The 13,405-nt window shown below is 59.6% G+C and overlaps 3 protein-coding genes across 3 annotated transcripts; 2 read left to right on the forward strand and 1 right to left on the reverse strand.

The window, feature by feature from the left end:
* Positions 1–3,428: 3,428 nt before the first annotated feature.
* On the forward strand, positions 3,429–4,898 carry A1Q1_00453 (cytoplasm protein; the record flags this gene model as incomplete). The annotated part of the gene is made up of 4 exons (XM_014326102.1): positions 3,429–3,702; positions 3,892–4,038; positions 4,226–4,701; positions 4,767–4,898. The coding sequence occupies 4 exons, from the start codon at positions 3,429–3,431 to the stop codon at positions 4,896–4,898; spliced, it is 1,029 nt and encodes a 342-aa protein (XP_014181577.1).
* A 1,101-nt stretch (positions 4,899–5,999) lies between these two features.
* Positions 6,000–7,433, forward strand: A1Q1_00454 (glycerophosphoryl diester phosphodiesterase; the record flags this gene model as incomplete). The annotated part of the gene is made up of 2 exons (XM_014326103.1): positions 6,000–6,360; positions 6,529–7,433. 2 exons carry the CDS (start codon positions 6,000–6,002, stop codon positions 7,431–7,433), a joined length of 1,266 nt encoding a protein of 421 aa, XP_014181578.1.
* Positions 7,434–7,808: 375 nt separating this feature from the next.
* On the reverse strand, positions 7,809–10,384 carry A1Q1_00455 (APC amino acid permease; the record flags this gene model as incomplete). The annotated part of the gene is made up of 4 exons (XM_014326104.1): positions 7,809–8,921; positions 8,961–9,122; positions 9,386–10,152; positions 10,306–10,384. The coding sequence occupies 4 exons, from the start codon at positions 10,382–10,384 to the stop codon at positions 7,809–7,811; spliced, it is 2,121 nt and encodes a 706-aa protein (XP_014181579.1).
* Between the last annotated feature and the right edge of the window lie 3,021 nt (positions 10,385–13,405).

Raw genomic sequence — 13,405 nt, forward strand, 5'->3', positions numbered from 1 at the left:
GCACTTGGACGTCGCCCTCTGCGTTGGGCATGTGCAGATGGGAACAAGTACGCCTAGCAGACACGCCTCCCGCACAGCATAGTGTGCCTGTAGCGCGCGTCTGATAGAGAGATAGACTCGTTCACCCGTTACTCAGCCCGAGGCATCGAAGACTGCAGGTATGCACATATGGCAGCGGCGCAGCGGGTAGAGGAGGAGTCCCGGCACATATCTGGAGCCTACATTGCGTTCCGCAATGTTCGGAGATCGTGACGGGGCTGCCGGTGCACTTCCGGCGCCGGTGAGCACGATCGACTTGCGTTTGGGTTAGAAAGGAGACCCATTCATCCAGTGCTTTGTCTGCTCCCTGTTCTGCGCGCAACGCTGAGTACCCGCACTGTGCAGTTGTGGCTCGACAGGTCCACCTTCCGCATGCAGTTGATGACGGTGAACATTCAGCTGGCCACCCAGACGCGAATGTTGTGAGGCCACCTGATGTGAGAGTCTAACGTTGCACGTCAGCAGTCAGTGCGGGACACCGCAAGCTTGGCTGCGTGTCTGCAGAAACAATGCTGAGGACGCAGGGCTGTATCCATCTCGGACATGTTGCAGTGGACTGGGTGGTCTCATACTTTACCACGGGAGTTCGGGAGGGACCGTGCAACCGCTCCCAGCGGTGACCCACCGGTTTCGAACTTTCTCACGAGCGTCCATGAGGATTCGGTACAACCGTTCTAGGGGTGGCCTCCTCCTATGCAATACTTTCCCACGGTGTGCATGAGGGTTCCGTCCACTCGTCAAAGGGTTCCTGTCGCACTTTCCCACGGTTGTACCGCCATCCCTCCACCTCCACCAAGCTGCTCCGATCTTGACATCATCACCGTCAGCTGCCAAGGAGCGGTCTCAACAGCGGGGTCTACACTTTTATTCACCTTCCTTCTCCATCTTAAGTTTGCGCAACAGCTCGACCAGCCCACCAACCTTGAAATATCACCATGCCGCGCAGAAAACCTCACTCTCACAAGGAGAAGAAGGCGACGCTCCAGGCGAACCGCGCTGCGAAGCGGGGCGACTCGCCCCCGCCGCTCAAGACAAAGCAGGCTGCAAAGAAGACAGGCCGCTCGGCGTTTAACGCCCCCGTTCGCCGCGGCATCACCGCTCTCGAAACCAAGTTCCTCGCCCTGCCGAAGGGCTACGCTGAGCGCACTCGCAACCTGGCATGGAGCGAACCTTTACCGCGCCCTCTGCCGCCGAGCTCGGCTGTGTTCGATGTTGGGCTGGTAGACAACCCGGCAGGATACGGGCTCAGCGTTCCCAGCCGCCCCAAATTTAGGTTCGACATGACGAAGACGCAGCTAGAGAAAAACGAGGAAGGATTGTTCAAGAAGTGGCTCGAGAAGACCGGCGAGATCGTCCATGACTGGGTCGATGGAGGGGAAGAGCAAGGGACCGTCCGCAGCCCGAACTGGTTCGAGACGAACCTCGAAGTCTGGAGACAGCTGTGAGCTTGACCCTCAGTTTGATCAGCTGACAACAGATGGCGTGTGAATGAGGCATCAAACTTGATCCTCTTGCTTGTCGATTCGCGTTGCCCGCCCGTCCACTGCCCGCCGTCACTCCGAACGTACTTGAAGAAGCAGAGGAAGGAGGTCATCATCGTCCTTACGAAGGCGGATCTTGTCGACGCCGACGCGCTCGAGGGATGGAAGAAGTGGATGAAAGAATGGTGGCAGAAGGACACGCCGGAGCCGCCGAAGCAGTCAAGGAAGAGGGTCGAGGAGAGCAAGGAGGACACTGAGCAGGCTGCTGAGGGAAGCAAGTCTCCCGCCAAGTCGCCTGCCGAGAGTCCCCTCGACACGCCTCTCTCTAGCAAGCCCGGCTCACCTTCTCCGGAGTCTCAGGCGGAAGTCCCGCCGGTGCAGGTCGTGAGCGTGACAAGCTACGACCTTGACTTGCTTTACGCCGAGGGCAAGCACAAGATCCACAAGCCCCTCATCGGTGACGATTCCCGTCTTGACCTCCTGAACGCGATAAAGACCGTGCACGAGCGCCTTCAGCAGCCCCCCGCGTGGGTGCAGAAGGACCCAGCAAAGCTGGCTGAGTGGAAGCCTCCTATGCGCACGAATATCGACTGGGATTCGCTTTCGAAGCCCGCGCCCGTCGCCAAGCTCGGCAAAGGCAGCAAGACGAAGGAGGAGCGAGCGCGCGAGCGGTGGCAGAAGGCCCTCAGGCAGGAGAAGGACTCGGACACAGAGCAGGAGACGGAGAAGGATGAGACGGACGGCGAGTTCTCCCGTCCCGACCCTTCCACATTGCCGCTGACGATTGGGTTGATCGGCCAGCCCAACGTCGGCAAGAGCTCGCTTCTGAACGCGCTTCTCGGCAGCACGCGAGTCCGCGCCAGCAAAACGCCAGGCAAGACGAAGCATTTCCAGACAATCTTCTGGGGCAGCAACAGGGATATCAAGATCGTGGACTGTCCCGGTCTCGTGTGTCCATCCTTGGTTCCAATGGAGATTCAGGCGATCGCCGGAGGTACGTGACATCTATTAGCTAGAGACCCCATTCGGCGAAGCTGACAGCCAGTTCTGCCCATCGCTCAAATTCCCTCTTTGCCATCCTGTATTCACTTTGCGGGCAATCACCTCCCTCTCGAGACGATTTTCAAGATCCCCGTTCCAGAGGATGAGGAGGATGACCATGAAGCGAAGAAGACGTGGCGCGAAGATGCGGGACGGGGCGAGCGCCCTCCGCCCCAGCCGAAGAAGGCCCCCGAGATTACGGCAGGAGAGCTGCTTGAGCAGCGTGCCGTCGATCGAGGTTTTGGTATGTCTCACGACCTACACCATCCAGATCTTCAGCTAACTCGACAGTGACAGCCAAGGGCGGACGACCGGACACGAACCGTGCCGCGAACGGTATGATGCGAGCGCTCGCCGACGGAAGGGTTCGCTGGGGATTCTGGCCCTCAGGGGGAAGTGAGGAGGGCAAGGGTATCTGGCTCGACAGTACGCCACTCGAGGAGCGCGAGGACGGTGAGGAGACACGCCCAGCTAGTGAGGCGGAGAACAGCGACGAATCTGAGGAAGAGGAAGAAGAAGTCAGCGAGGAGGAGAGCAGTGAGGAGGACAAGGGAGGGTTCAAGGCCGCAAACAGCGCAGGCTTCTTCGCCGCCCTCGACGCTAGTGATGACGAGACAGAAGAAGAAGAGGAGGAAAGCAACAGCGAGTAAAGTAGAGAACGTCGAGCGCAGATGCATATATTCAAACTCACCCTTTGCCGCACGTAATCTCGCTTGGGTCGAAATCGAAGCCGAATGCCACGTGACCTCATCGCCAGGCACGGCCTTCGAACCTCCTCGCGTCATTCCACCGACCTCGATCGGTCGAGGCCTCGTCGATCCCAGCCTTTCTCCATCATCCTCCTGCCTTCACCTTCAACTCAGCACGATGCCGCCCAAACCTTCGCTCGACAAGCTGCTCCCCCCCATCCTGAACCTGCTCCGCGCAGACCCGCCAAACCCCTACTCGGCGCACCAAAAGGCGCTGACGACAACAGCGCGCCTGGTCCGGAATGGGCAGCCCGAGCTGGCCTGCGAGATCCTTTTCAATGTCGCGCGCGAGTTGCTCAAGGCGGGTGACACGGCGAGTGGTGCCGAGCTCGGCGTTCGCATGATTGAGATCATGGGCGAGGCTGGCGTCAAGGTCGACGATAAGAGTCGAGGTGAGTGCTCTCGCCCTCATATGCTCCGTCAATCGCGCGCGAGCACCCTGTGAAGGACGGCCAGCGAGACTGCACTTCCCGACGACGCGCAATGCGGTCGACGTCTCGGGCGAGTTGAGTTGCACAGTGCGGCCGACAAGTGCTGGAGTAGCAGCTGTACCGGTACCGCTGATCCCAGCTAACGAACAGCCTCCGTCACTCAGCTCATCGCGCTTACGCCGCCGGGGCCGTGGCGCAAGAAGCTCTCCGATGCAGCCGTCAAGTGGTCTTCTTCTCCCGACTGTCCCCCCGGTGATCCCCAGCTGCAGCAGTATCTCGGCGAGCTGTCCTTCAAGGGTGAGTGATGCTAAGCGAAGGCGGCGTTCGTCGGCTTCTTCCGTCGCCATTACCCCTCTTTGCCTTGCTCTGGGGCTCAAAACGCACTCTGCACGGCAATTCCGGGTGAAGTGTGCGAGGAAGAGGGTGAAGTGTGCGAGGAAGAGCCAGCTGTCCGGAATCTCATTGTCACCGAGCTAACTTTCAGACGGTAACTTCGAGGTCGCCGAGCCACACCTCCTCGCCTCCGGAACGCGAGATGCGGCTCGCACGCTCGCTGACATGATGTACGCCTGGTCCTCCGAGGGAGTTGACGGTCCCGGTGCTGTGGGCAACTACGCCGTGCGCGGCGTACTGCCTTGGTTAGCCGTCTCGCCTCCGAACCTGCTCGCGGCATCGACCTTCCTCGGCCAGTTCCTCTCGCTCCTGTCCTCGCCCTCGTCCAAGATTGGATCCGACTTCTTCATCGGCGCCGAGGGCGGTGTCCAGCTCACGACGTCGTCGACGATCAACTTCCTCCAGCTCGCTGTTGCCACTGTCCAGCGCGCGCCGAGCCCGGGAACGAGTCCGGTCCAGGCCCGAGGGACGGATGGGGGCGTTGCGAAGGAATGGCAAAGCTTGCTTCACCGCTACCGCAGGCTGGCAGGAAACAGCGGTGTGCTCGCCCAGAAGGACGTGCATGAAGTGAGTTGTCGAACTTGGCAAAGCGCGCTTTCAGCTTTAGGTTTTTCAGAGGAGCTGACGCCCAGTGCCTTGAGGCCATCTCGGCCAACATTTTCCTCATCCCTCAGCGAGGCGGCAACGATATGCTCCAGAACCTCATGGGGAGCCTGTTCGGTGGCGGCGGCGGTGGTCTCGGCGCCCTCGGTGCGGCGCGATAAGCCGGCCCGCCTCGTTTGTCAAGACTAGACTACAGAGTATGAAGCGGAAGAGTGTCAATTGTCGCATGCATGTATGATGGAAGTTTAGAACATCCGTGCTATCAATGTGTTTCCCGTCTCCCTTACCTTTGCCGCTCCTGCTCGCCTGCGGCTGCCTGCTCCATGGCCTTGATTGCTGCCTATGCTACTGCCAGTTTGTAAGAAAGTGGTCTCTGTGCCAGGTAGCCGCCCGTGAAGATCGAGTCACCGACCGTTCGTCCACTTTGATCCCCGGCCGAGCGTCGAGCACCCTTGCGCTCCGGTATATCGGTCGACCATGCCACGGAGGAGCAGTGAGGTGGAGATCGTGAGAAGTAGAGCAGCATCCAGTCACGAGATGAGAACAGGCACGTGGGTGAGTGACAGGAGATAAGAATCAGAGTTCGGCGGCCGTGTTGCGTGACTCTGGTCCTCCCACACCCAGGACTGGGCAATGGCGCAGAGGTGGGTTGTTTAGCGTCAGAATTTCCGGCATGTTGTGCTTGCGAACAACGCTCGACCGAACAGTAGAAGGCTTGGCACGACGCTTCTTCAACCCAGCACGCACACAGAAGGTCTTTCCCATGCACTCCCAATCCCTCTCGTGCACTCTCATGCAGCACGAGGGCAAGGGGTGACAGGCGCGGCGTCCCTGGCGCACCGTGATGGATTGTTCTGAGAGGGCCAAATTCGGCAACGGACGAACGTGTGAATGAGACATTGCAATTTGGGGGCTTTTCCAGTCGGATGACCCGGATGACCCGGAGGTCAGGACGCCTGGGAGGTCGGGTTCAGCACTCCGAACCCAGCAATCCAGCCATGATCATGGAGCAGGTGACGTACCCTTACTTGGTATAAAGGGCCGAACATCCATGGGATCCACGAGTTCTCCCCATCCAACGACTCTAGTCCGGCGAAGGACTGGATTGACAGCGACGAAAGACACGGAATCGCGGCCGGATAGCTCGGCTTCTTGATTGATCACTGATAACGGTGAGTGACATCAGCGTGGGGGCCCTGCTTGTTGCTCGCCCCTCTGTCCCCGCCGAGGCACAAGCCGATTGTTGACCTGGCTGACACCAGATGCAACTCTTGACACTCTTCCTGCTTGCGGGCGGTTCGCTGGCCGCACCGCACATGGAGCACGAGCTGCGCCAGCTGACGCACCCGGAGCTCAGCAAGCGCATCGACCCCTCGGCGCACCGCGACTTCGATCTCGACGCCATCCGCAAGATCAAGAACGTGCAGCTCGGCCCGCGCCCGTACTACCTCGTCGATGACCTGGAGCCCTCGCCCCTCAAGGACAAGCTCCAGAAGTGTACCGAGAAGCCGGCCAAGACGTCGCACTGGAGCATCGGCCACCGTGGTGGAGGCACCCTCCAGTTCCCCGAGCACACCGTCCAGTCCAACCTTGCCGGTGCGCGTATGGGTGCTGGTGTTCTGGGTGAGTAGGGGCTTGCGAGAGAGTGGCGCTTGGCGGAAAGTGCAGATGGACTGGGCGTAGTTGCATCTGGGCCTGTGCTTTGCAGTGCAAATTCTGAGCTTCAGCCGCAATTAGAAAGTGCGGAAGACGATAGCTAACGGGCAGAGTGCGACGTTGCATTCACGTCAGACCTCGAGCTGGTGTGCCGTCACTCGCAGTGCGATCTGCACACGACCACCAACGTCGTTGCAACCGAGCTGGGCAAGAAGTGCACGACGCCCTTCCAGCCGGCCACGGCCAACTCGACCGCCAAGGCCCGATGCTGCACCTCCGACTTCACGCTGGACGAGATCCTCTCGCTCTGCGGTAAGATGGACAGCTTCAACGCCTCCGCGACGACGCCGGAGGACTACCTCGGCAACGTCCCCGCCTGGCGTACGACGCTCTACAACCAGTGCGGCACACTGATGAGCCTGAAAGACCACATTGCCATGGTCGAGAAGCTCGGCCTCGAGCACACCCCTGAGCTCAAGCTTCCTGAGGTTCCCATGCCGTTCAACGGCGACTACACCCAGGAGAAGTACGCCCAGCAGCTCATCGACACGTACCGCGAGTGCGGCGTGAACCCGAAGAAGTTCTGGCCCCAGAGCTTCCACTATCCCGACGTTGTGTACTGGATCAAGAATGCGGGCAAGTACGGCAAGCAGGCGGTGCTGCTCGACGAGACGCTGCCAATCGACCAGGCCGCGGACAAGATGACCCAGTACAAGAAGGACGGTGTTAAGATCCTCGCGCCGCCCACGCCCTACCTCCTCGACGTTCAGAATGGCACCATCGTCCCCTCCGAGTACGCCAAGAAGGCCAAGGAGCACGGGTTCGACATCATCACGTGGTCGCTCGACCGAAGCCCGCCTGTCAAGCAGGCCAAGGAGACCAAGGACTACTACTACGAGACCTTCCTCGATGGCCTCCACCGCGACGGCGACCTGTATCGCGCCATTGACGTCATGGCTCAGCAGGTTGGCGTCAAGAAGATGTTCGCCGACTGGTCTGGAACCGTCACGTTCTACGCCAATTGCTTCGGTCTCAAGTGAGAGAGGGTCGTGGTCACGGGAGATATACATGGTTGAACAATGAAAGAGATGCGATTACGGGGATCCTGTGACTTGGTGCTTACTATGTGTGCGAAGCGTTTTGATGACTTGTGACATGTTTTGATGAGAGAGAAAGAGAGACGTTGGTAAACAATTGGAACAAGCGAGCGGTAAGAGAGTGAAGAGGTGCAAGCAAAAACTCATGTCGAGATGTTGAGGAGTGGTGACAGCCCAAGTGGAGGAGGGCGCAGAGCACGGACGGTAATCGACTGCGACAGACGCAGATCACTGATACCCAATTGCCATGACGCATTCTCATGAGACAGTTGCTCGCGAGATTCAGACTGGCCCTTTTGCTTCGAGTCCATAGCGCGATCAGGCGAAGAGAGTCTGGTAAATGCGAGCATGCCAAGGCTTGTTGCGACGGGCAGCGCGCATAGCATTCAGTTCGTCCGCCGTGAGCCAGATCTTGCGTCCGGTCTTGAGGTCGATTTCGGAGGCCCTCCAGAACTTGGTCTTCTTCCAAAGCCAGAAGCCCGCCCACATGAGGATGAGGATGGGCACGCTGATGAAGATCATGAAGAAGTACTGGGCGCGCTCTCCGGGCGTAGTGGGCTCTGAGCCGTCGTGAACGGGCCACACGGCGATGTAGAACTGCGAGATGATGATGAGGCTCACAAGAGTGGCGCCGACAACACTGCCCCACATTCCACCGAAGGCACGGAACGGGAGCTCATCGACCGAGTGACCCTGCGCCTTCCACGCTTGACGGAAGCGGATGTGCGTGATACACACGGCCAGCCACGTGAACAGTGTCGAGAGGCCGGAAAGGCCGATGAGCCAGTCGAAGACCTGCGTACCGATGTCCGGGAGCACGTTGATGTAGGCGAGAGGCGAGAGGATCATGACAACCAGGATACAGAAGAGGGGGCGGGAGGACTTGTCGACGTAGCAGAAGATCTTGGGAAGGAAGCCCTGGTTGGCGAGCGACAGCAGGGGTCGGGTGCCGCCGTAGACGCAGGAGAGACCCATGGAAAGGACGGCGATGAGAACAGTGGCATTGACGAGGTGGTCAAGACCCTTGATGTTGGCCCTGCGCATGAGGATGACCATCGGCGAGCCATTAGCCCCATCGCCCTCGAGAAGGAGGGGCTCGTTGTAAGGGATAGCGAGACTGATCATGAGAATGACGACCAGGAAGAGGATGATTACACGCCAGATGACGCCCTTGATGGCGCGCGGCATGGAGTTCATCGGGTCGGGAGTCTCAGACGCGGCAAAGGACACGAGCTCAGAGCCCGAGTAACTGAATGCCGCCGTGACGAAGACAGTGCAGACGCCCTTGAAGCCGTATGCGAACGCGCCTGGATCGTGCCAGTAGCGAGCGCCGACGTAGCTTCCATACTCACCCGAGGAGGGTCCTCCTCCACAGACGCAGACGATGGCGACGAAAACGAAAATGAGAATAACGAGGATCTTCAGGGAGGACTGCGCGGGTCAGTTTGGAACATGTACATCGAGACTCACGGTCCAGAACTCTTCCTCCGCATAGCCCAGAGTGCCAAATAAGACACCCAGAATAATAATAACCCAGAATATCGTGATCCAGGCGGCCAGAGGTACGGGGTTATCCCAGAACATCACCGTAGAAGCCGCTACAGTCAACTCTAAGGGCAGCGTACACAGCCACTAATTTCGTCAGCGGATTTCTCGATGAAATCTCGATGAAAACACTCGCCTGGAACGCGTAGTTAAAGCCAAGCGCAGCACCTAAGGATGGATCAAGAAAACGACAGACGAGAGTGAAGAAACCGCCGTCAACGGGGTAAAGAGTGGAAAGTTCTCCGAGCGCTTGAGTGATCTGACGTTAGCCACTTGCCACAGAAGCCAAAACGACCTCCACCTCCACCTCCACCGGTGCCTGGTGCCTGGATCATTTTGATTCCGCTCACATTGACGACCATGAAGCCCATGATGAGCCAGCCGAGGACGATACCCGCCGGTCCACCAGTCGCAAGCGCACCACCCGTTCCGACGAAGAGACCGGTTCCGATGGCACCTCCGGCCGCGATCATTTGCAGATGCCGCGGCTTCATCTTCTGTTGCAGGAGACCATTGTCGTACAGGTCGAGTTCGATGGGGATGTCTCCGTGGGTCACGATACCCTTGGTCGTTGCAGGGGCGGGCTTGAAGCTTTCAAAGTTCAGGCCGAGACGCGTCCAGATGCTTTCGAGGGATGGATCATAGATCTCCGCACTCGTGACCTCCGTCTTGCCGGCGGCCGCCTTCTCGTCGTCGTACTTCGACATCGTGGTGGAGGGACGACCAGGTGGTGGGCCGGTGTCGTCCGGAAAAGTTGGTTGCGATGGAGAAAGGTTGAGATCAGAGATGAGCGGACGAAGATCAGTAGTCAGGTCAGAGTCAGGCGAGCCAGAATTCTCAAGGCGGCCTGGGCGTCCGAGAGCAGTCGGGGCAGCTCTGGCTTTGCCAGGCGGTACCGTGTGCAGGCGGTGGGGCTCTCCGTCTGATGCAGGAGCACCGTTTGACTGGCTGGCTCCGGACCCAAACGATCGGATAAAGGTCCGGTAGCGGCTTGCCGAGACCTCTTTCGGCTGATAGCCAGTGTGACCAGTGGAACCTGCCGTAGGCCGTTGGAGCAGCTTGGACGTGCCGCCGGTGTTTCCGAACTGATAAACAACCTTGGCAGGGTAAGGGGTGGCTCAGGGCGCGTCCAGAGGCTTGGTGGAGATCTCGCGTTCTGGGCGCCGAGGTCTGCTTCTGGCGCCAGAGTATTTTCGGTCTGGACCACTTGCCAAGTTATCAGACGCTCACCAGCGTGGTTCGCACAGACCATGCATCACAGCACACACACAGGGCAGTGTGAACATCTTGATGGAAGTCCACATTCTTGATCCAAGGTTGGCAGGCTGTTCGTCAGCATCAGTTGACATGCCGGCGTTGACTCCGGCCCCCTGGTTCTCCACATCCCCTGACGGGCCTGACGGTGGAGTCCCACCGCTCACCTGCCCCTACGGCTGTCGCCGAATTACGAGCCAACCACCGCGCAGGACGAGAAGCTGCTCCGTACTCTCCGCTTCTGAGCCATTCAGAAGGCCGGGTGCGTACAGGGTCAGCAGCTCTGCAGATGACCTCTTGCTCTTCCCTGTCATATCAGCTGTCCGTTACCTCAGGGTGCTGTGTCAGAGCTCCGCCAAATCGGGTGCAATCTAGTACGGTGATGGGCACAACCACAATTCCACAACCGCGCTCAGTGGATCAGTGGACTGGGCCTGTTCGACGCTTTTGCGTTCCTGTCGTAAGTGCGAGCGAGATATGGGTGTCAATACGTCAATCTCTGGTACAAGATCCGTGACCGAGTTGTGAGGGCTCATGCGTCGTTCGCACTTGCCTCCACCCTCCCACGAGGCAACGATCTGCGTGAGAAACAACCTCAGACACTGGTGCAACGTTGTCGCTCTCGACAGTACCTCAAGCACCGAGTCATCTTAGTTGTTACAGCCGCGTGCTCCCCGGCTTCAGCAATCGATGATACTGTACGCGGGCTCGTTCAGTCGTGATACGCCTGTCGTGCCTCTCTAACTTACAGACTGCACGAACGCCAGTGCCTTTGAAACCTTTCCGGTTTCGCAATTCTGATCAACTTGCAGTGAGAGAAGAACACCAAACATTAGCCCTTAACGGACAAGTATTGGCCCAACACGAACAAGGTCCGCCTGCACTCACTTACTGCTCCCAACTCTCGCGGGACCGAGAAGCGCGCCCCGCCCTGGGGGTGTGACGACCAAGTTTGCACTGACGGCTTGGGGAGCGCGAATGGCCAAGGGCTCGATGATCGGTGAACAGGGTCGTAGGTATCGATCGAAGAGGCGACACGTCGCAGCGGCAAGCCGGCTGAGTGGATCTCTACCCTCATGCAGTCATCAAGGACAGTCTGGGCCACGCATCTCTAGGGCTGACTCGAGCCACGGCTGCAGGTCGTGCAAGCGTGCTTGGAGGCCGCAACGCGGGTCAGCAAGCGTAGCCTTGTTCTTCTGATGTTGGGATGGGCGATCTGCGCGCAGTGCCGTGGGCACGCACTACACGTAAACTGATTGCATTACTGTTACATTCATGGTACAATAGACTTGATTAGCTCGAACTTATACTCGTAGTCGCGAACCCTCTCCTCAAGCTCCCGCACGCGCTCCTCGGCCTTCTCCGCACTCTCCCTCCAAGTGCTGCACTCCGTGCACTTGGCGCTCTCTTCCCTCAGCTTGGCGGCCAACCAACGACGGGGAGCACTGGCAGGGGTTTGTTAACCTTGACCAGCACAGGGGTGGTGCTCGAGCCGATCTTGGCTACCAGCACTCGGGGGGCTGGAAGAGTGACCTCAACGTAGTTGGTGGAGTCGTCGGCGTCGGTCACGCGGGTCACGAAGGCGTAGGCCTTGGTAAGGTCGAACCGAAACTGGCGTCAGCGTGGACCATGAGAGACACACAATTGCCATTCACCGTACGTACACCGCTGCGAAGCTGGGAGAGGATGAGAGCGTGCTGCTCCATGGCCCGCTTCGACTATGAGGCGTCAGTGGGCTGTTCAACTGGGAGCTCGATCGAGGGAAGAACTCACCAAGTTCCGGGGGAGATGCACTTCGAGGGCGGCAGGCGGTGGGGTAGGGGAAGTGACGTTGATGGGCGGGGCACGTAGGTGACCGGGGACGATAGAGAGGAGCTGAATGGTGCTAACGTCTGGTGCGGAACACGACGGCGCACTCCAGTCACTTGCGGGGAGGAGAAGAGAAGCCGGTTGGAGTGCCCTGATTGGAGGTGCCAACGACGAAGTTGAGTGCGAGCGAGCATGCGTGCCGCCCTTGGAGTGGGGGTGGCTCACCACACGAGGTACAACCGCCGAAGAGGAGGAGGCTGAACGGGGGCGCTTGCTGCCATTCGCGCTTGCCGGAGAGGAGATCGGGGCGGCGCCCTTGCTTGCCAAGCTGGTCCCCGCCGCCGCCGAAGGAGAGGCAGATCGTATGCGGCCTGCAGCATATATGACATGTGTTGCAGGTCGCATACGAACGCCTGCCAGTGCTCCTCGTCGTCGGGCGACCCGAGCTCCCTCAGACCATACTCCCCGAGCACAAGCCCTTCCGTGGTCGAGAGGGTGACCAGGATCGTGTCGGGGTTGAACTCGGAGAGCTCGAGGTCTTCGGTCGCGGGGTCACTCACCTTGGCGACGAGGTTCCCGTCGGCTGGCCACTGAGCGTGGCGCAGGACGGCCGGAGGGACTGGGAGGAGCAGGTACTCCGGGGGAGGAGGGGAGGGGGGCAGCAAGGTGTCGGCGATGTGATCGAGCACATCGGCATTGCGCGTGACGCGCAGCGACGTGCCGATCAGGTCTCGCGCGCCAAACTGTTGTCAGAACGGAGTCACAAGGCATTCGGCCCACTCACCACTTTGCTGCCGGTCACGAGCGCGTTGTAGATGTCGAGGAGCTCACGCCGTGCCTTGGCTACGGCTCCGGCCTAAGCGTCAGCGAATCTGCTCAACGGCGAACTTGATGATTTCCTACTCACGTGCCCTCGACCGATCGTCGTCTCGATCGGGTCCGAATCCTCGAACCACGTCTCCTGAATGTCAGCGGGCCGCTCAAGGAGGACCGTCACTCAGTACTCACCTCGTCATCGTCCCTATCCTTCCCCTTCCGCTCATCTCCCTCGCCGTCCTTGCCGACCTTGTCCTTGTTGATCAAGGCCGACAGCGTCCTCGGAAGCCGCCGGAGCCGAGTCAGGATCGGCGTGCGGCGCGGCGACGAGACAGGGCTGCTGGAGCCTTGCTCGACAGCAACCGAGTCAGCGTTGTCGGCGGCGCGCTTGTCGAGCCTCGATTGGCTGGGACTCGACGGGCGGCTTGGAGGACGAGGGCGTTGGGCGGGCCCTTTTCGGGGGGTGGAAGGGGGTGGCGGGGCGGTCGTCG

Source organism: Trichosporon asahii, assembly GCF_000293215.1.
Source record: "Trichosporon asahii var. asahii CBS 2479 unplaced genomic scaffold scaffold00020, whole genome shotgun sequence".
Lineage (NCBI taxonomy): Eukaryota > Fungi > Basidiomycota > Tremellomycetes > Trichosporonales > Trichosporonaceae > Trichosporon > Trichosporon asahii.